At 30.5% G+C, this 4,284-nt stretch overlaps 1 protein-coding gene across 1 annotated transcript; it reads left to right on the plus strand.

Annotated features, from left to right (window-relative positions):
- The first annotated feature begins 2,262 nt into the window (after nucleotides 1–2,262).
- Nucleotides 2,263–3,532, plus strand: LOC140058241 (uncharacterized). Its single transcript, XM_072103804.1, has 4 exons — nucleotides 2,263–2,431; nucleotides 2,528–2,671; nucleotides 2,810–3,017; nucleotides 3,225–3,532. Exons 1-4 carry the CDS (start codon nucleotides 2,282–2,284, stop codon nucleotides 3,530–3,532), a joined length of 810 nt encoding a protein of 269 aa, XP_071959905.1. The 5' UTR covers nucleotides 2,263–2,281.
- The last annotated feature ends 752 nt before the right edge of the window (nucleotides 3,533–4,284 follow it).

Consider the following 4,284-nt stretch of genomic DNA (forward strand, 5'->3'; position numbering starts at 1 on the left):
ACATTATTATTTGATAAAATCATACAAATATTTTATTTGATCAAATTCAGCCAATAAACATTGTTAAACAATCAGAGTGCACAACAACTGTTAGTGTTACCAGTACTGAAGAGAAAATGGACCCCCAAAGATGTTTGGAAATCATGAATGCCTGCCGCATAAATTGGAGCCAGCAACGAGCACTGCGGAGGTAATTTATTTTATTATTGCTTTTCGTGTCGGGTATGTGGACCTCCGTCGGGCCACACAGCCACTGTTTACTATTATTCAGTCAACAGTTTACTTTTTTTTTAATTGAATTTAGAATACTATAGAAAACTATAAAAACTATAATTAATCAGTACTGTATATATTTTGGCTTCTGAAAGACAAATGCGCATTTGCCAAGAACAGATTATCGGTGATCACATAGTAGATTCTATGGAATACATGTTTGTCAAACGAGATGGAGCCACATCTAAAGGAGGTCTTGTTTTAGAGGAGGTTGCAGTAGTCCGACTAACCAAAATCAAAGAACTAATCTATGACTACCTAAACAAATATGATATGTATGTAACATTTTTTGTTGTTATTTTTAAACAAACCTATTTCATACATCAGTACTGTATTATTGGCACAAATTATATATACTATAATATATCGCATGTGGTATAAATATAAGAATAAAATAATTACAAATCTAGTCAGGGAAGACTTAAATTATATTTAATTTTGTAACAAGCAATTTTAAATTTTGTAGGTCTGATGAATTGAACTTCTTCAAAGATGGAGACATATTTCTCAAGTTTGGAGGAGACAAGGGTGGTGATACCACTAAATTTGAAGTTCAAATTTGCAGTTTACCTAAACCCAAGGCACTGCACAATATTATTGTCATTTTGGCATTCCAAGCACCAGATTTTATAGTTAATGTCGAAAAAGGCTTGAAACTGGTTCTTGATGAAGTCATGGATTTAGATGGAAACCAGTGGACCTCACCAAAGACCAAAAAGTAATATTAAATACAGTAGTATAATATTGGAATGAGTAACACTGACTTAAGTATATAGCAGAGCTACATAATTATAATATGCAACTTAATTTGAAAATGTTACATAATTTGTATATCTTTAATTATGATTAATGTAATTAATTAGAATTCATGGTAATTGAATGAAAATAACTACTCATTTTACAGAACTCACAATATCCGCCTATTTTTTTGGGGGGATTATGATTTTTTATCAAAGGTATATGGACTTGTTGGCCCAAATGGTAAGTACAATTTCCAGTTTCAATACAATTTTTTTTTATATTTTGGCTATTAGCTCTCATTGTTTGGCATTTGTTACACAAAACTGAAGTACTATATATATTATGTAGATTTAAAAATTGATTTTTTTAAAGGAAAGTACAGTTGCATCTATTTTTTTTGTAATCAAGATGACATTAGAACCAACAATGTTCCTCAAGCCTGTAGATGTCTCAAGACCTACAATCGTGACTACAAGTCTTTTGTAGACCATGGGAGTGACAAAAAAAAAAGCAAAACAATATCGCACAGCGTTGTTAGGCCATACCTGGTAGACATCGAATTAAACAGGGTAGGTAAATAATCATAACAGCACAGGTCCCCAGTGTTTATGTTAGGTTAAATTCAAAATTAATTAAAATCTCAATTTAGAAAGTTTAATACACACTCCAAACAATGAAATGTGTGTTTGTACTTCCATATTAAATAACAATGTTAGTATAAAATAACTGTCAAAACAAACAATTGTTACAGTAATTTATAAATATACCTCTTTATAAATATTTCCTCAACTATTTTTCCAGGTGTCAATACCAGCATTACACATTTCTCTTGGGTTGTTTAAGAAACTCTATGATATGCTGGAAAAAGACGTGCACAATCTTGATGTTATAATTTTTAACATGCGACAGGATGGTGACATCTTGACTGGTAACTTCAAATGTTGTTTCAACTTTACATTGACATTAAATAAACTCAATTGGTCAAGTTGCTTTTTAAATATACAATGTCTCTTTCAGCATAGAATTCAGTAAATTTCGAAATTGTTTATCCTGTTTTTATGCATAATAAACAAACCTTTGGCTGAAACTTATTTTTCTATGAATTATCCATATTATCATTAACATTTTTTAAATATACTAATTTTGATGCTCATTTTTGATGCAGATTGAAATTTATTTGATTGACCAATATTGTTTAATCTCAGGTGATCATCTAGCAGACTTTTAGAAAAGCATATCAGAAGCTGCAGCGCATCGAAATGCTACAATGATTAAAATCCAGTCTTTAGAAGAGAATCTTGAGGATTTAAGAAACGAGCTCTCAGTGTCACTTGTGACAAAACAGCATAACAAGATTGCAGAGATTGCAGAGACTGGCCACAGAATAAATCTGAAAGAACAAGAGGTCAAAGACTTGGTCAGTACTACAGTATACACCTTTAACATTTAAAATTATGTCTAAAATATACAATACTATAAAAATTAATGCTATATTTCTTTTATATTTATATAGCGAAGTACTATGAAACAAGAGATAAAATTTGGAACTGGACCTCTATGTACAAAAATGGACGAGGTGTTGAGGAAGAATAAAATTCCTCGACAGCAGTACCACGGAAAGAGTTTTGTGGGAAACCATGTATACAGAGCATGCAAAGTGAGTAACTAAAATTTCTAAAATGTGAAGTTCGTTAATTTTTACACAGCAAAATAAGTAATAAAATTAAGAATTATTTGCGATTGACTCTCGCCATACTGTAAATGTATTATTTTAAACTATTCATTTTATTTTTAGTTCAACATCATAGAAAAGCTCATGGATGGTGTCTCAATGACTTTAAAGCAACAGATACATCACTGTCCTACAAACTGTAAGCAACTGCTTGAAACAAAATTGCACAAGATACAGGAATCATTTACACCTGTATTCAAAACCTTTACTAATGTCCATGAATGCATAAACCATACGAGGCGCATCACTGATTCAGAAATAGATCAATATGGTAAGCAAAAACTGATGACCAAATTATGTGAATTTTGTCTGGTTTTATTTATTCTTAATGTGTGATTAATTTCTTCAAACATCTGTATAATTTAAATTCTCATTTATAAACTTTCTTGTTACATTAAAATTTAATTCATGTTTTTTTGTCATTTCAAAAGACAATACATCTTTCAAATAAAATGTTAAAATTTTTTTCACAAAACAGAAACCTACATACAACTGTTCTCCAAAGAATACAGACGCATCGCTCCAAATGTGATTCAACCAAAATTGCACATGTTGGAGCACCACACAATACCGTTCATGAGAGAATGGAGAGTAGGAGTTGGACTCTTAGCTGAGCAAGGCGTCGAATTAATCCACTCTGAATTTAATCGCCGGAAAAGGGCGGTATATGGATTAAAGAGCAACCTCGACCAGCTTATGTCAATCATGAAGTCACATCTGACTTTTATTTCACCCGAGATCCAGCATGAGGTGACTAGGCCCAAGTGCAAAAAAGTTGAGGAATAGTTTGCTATTTCTCACTCACTTAATTGTTACAGTATTGTACATATTATGAATGGTAGTGGTTTTTTTGTTATTGCCAGAACAATGATTTTGGAAATATTAACAAATGGTATATGAATTGTAATTGAATTTTTTGGAAGTTATTTTATTTTAATTTGGTTTTAAGAAATTGATTGATAACGGAAATTGATGTTATTTACTGATTCAGATTTTGATTGCATATCAAAATAAGAATAAATAAATATACAATACAAATATGAAAGAAATATACATTTGTTGTAATTAATTGTTACAGTATTGTATATTATGTACAGTATACTGTATGACTGGTAGTGTTTTTTTTTATTGCTAGAACAATGGTTTTGGAAATATTAACAAATGGTATATGAATTGTAATTGAATTTTTTGAATGTTATTTTATATTAATGTGGTTTTAATATATTAATTGATTGATAACGGAAATTGATGTTATTTACTGATTCAGATTTTGATTGCATATCAAAATACTGTATTAATAATAAATATACAATACAAATATGAAAGAAATATACATTTGTTATAATTAAATATCTAATGTCACAGTACTCTATAGCTTCTTTCTATTAATATATTACACCCCCGAGAACTTATCTTTGACTAAGGAGGTTTAGGTAGGCTGCTAGGCCTTTAACCTGCTGATGATGTAGCCTATATTTTATATATAGTATAGGCATGTAGCCTGACCTACTGTAGTGTAACTCCCATCCCAATATGAT

This window comes from Antedon mediterranea, chromosome 9, assembly GCF_964355755.1.
Source record: "Antedon mediterranea chromosome 9, ecAntMedi1.1, whole genome shotgun sequence".
NCBI lineage: Eukaryota > Metazoa > Echinodermata > Crinoidea > Comatulida > Antedonidae > Antedon > Antedon mediterranea.

What these genes read in the sequence shown, in the direction of transcription:
- LOC140058241 (XM_072103804.1), top strand. Translation starts at nt 2,282, where the DNA reads ATGATTAAAATCCAGTCTTTAGAAGAGAATCTTGAGGATTTAAGAAAC. An exon ending in AACAAGAGGTCAAAGACTTG is followed by an intron (nt 2,432 to 2,527) that starts GTCAGTACTACA and finishes ATATTTATATAG; the next exon opens with CGAAGTACTATGAAACAAGA. An exon ending in TTCAGAAATAGATCAATATG is followed by an intron (nt 3,018 to 3,224) that starts GTAAGCAAAAAC and finishes TTCACAAAACAG; the next exon opens with AAACCTACATACAACTGTTC.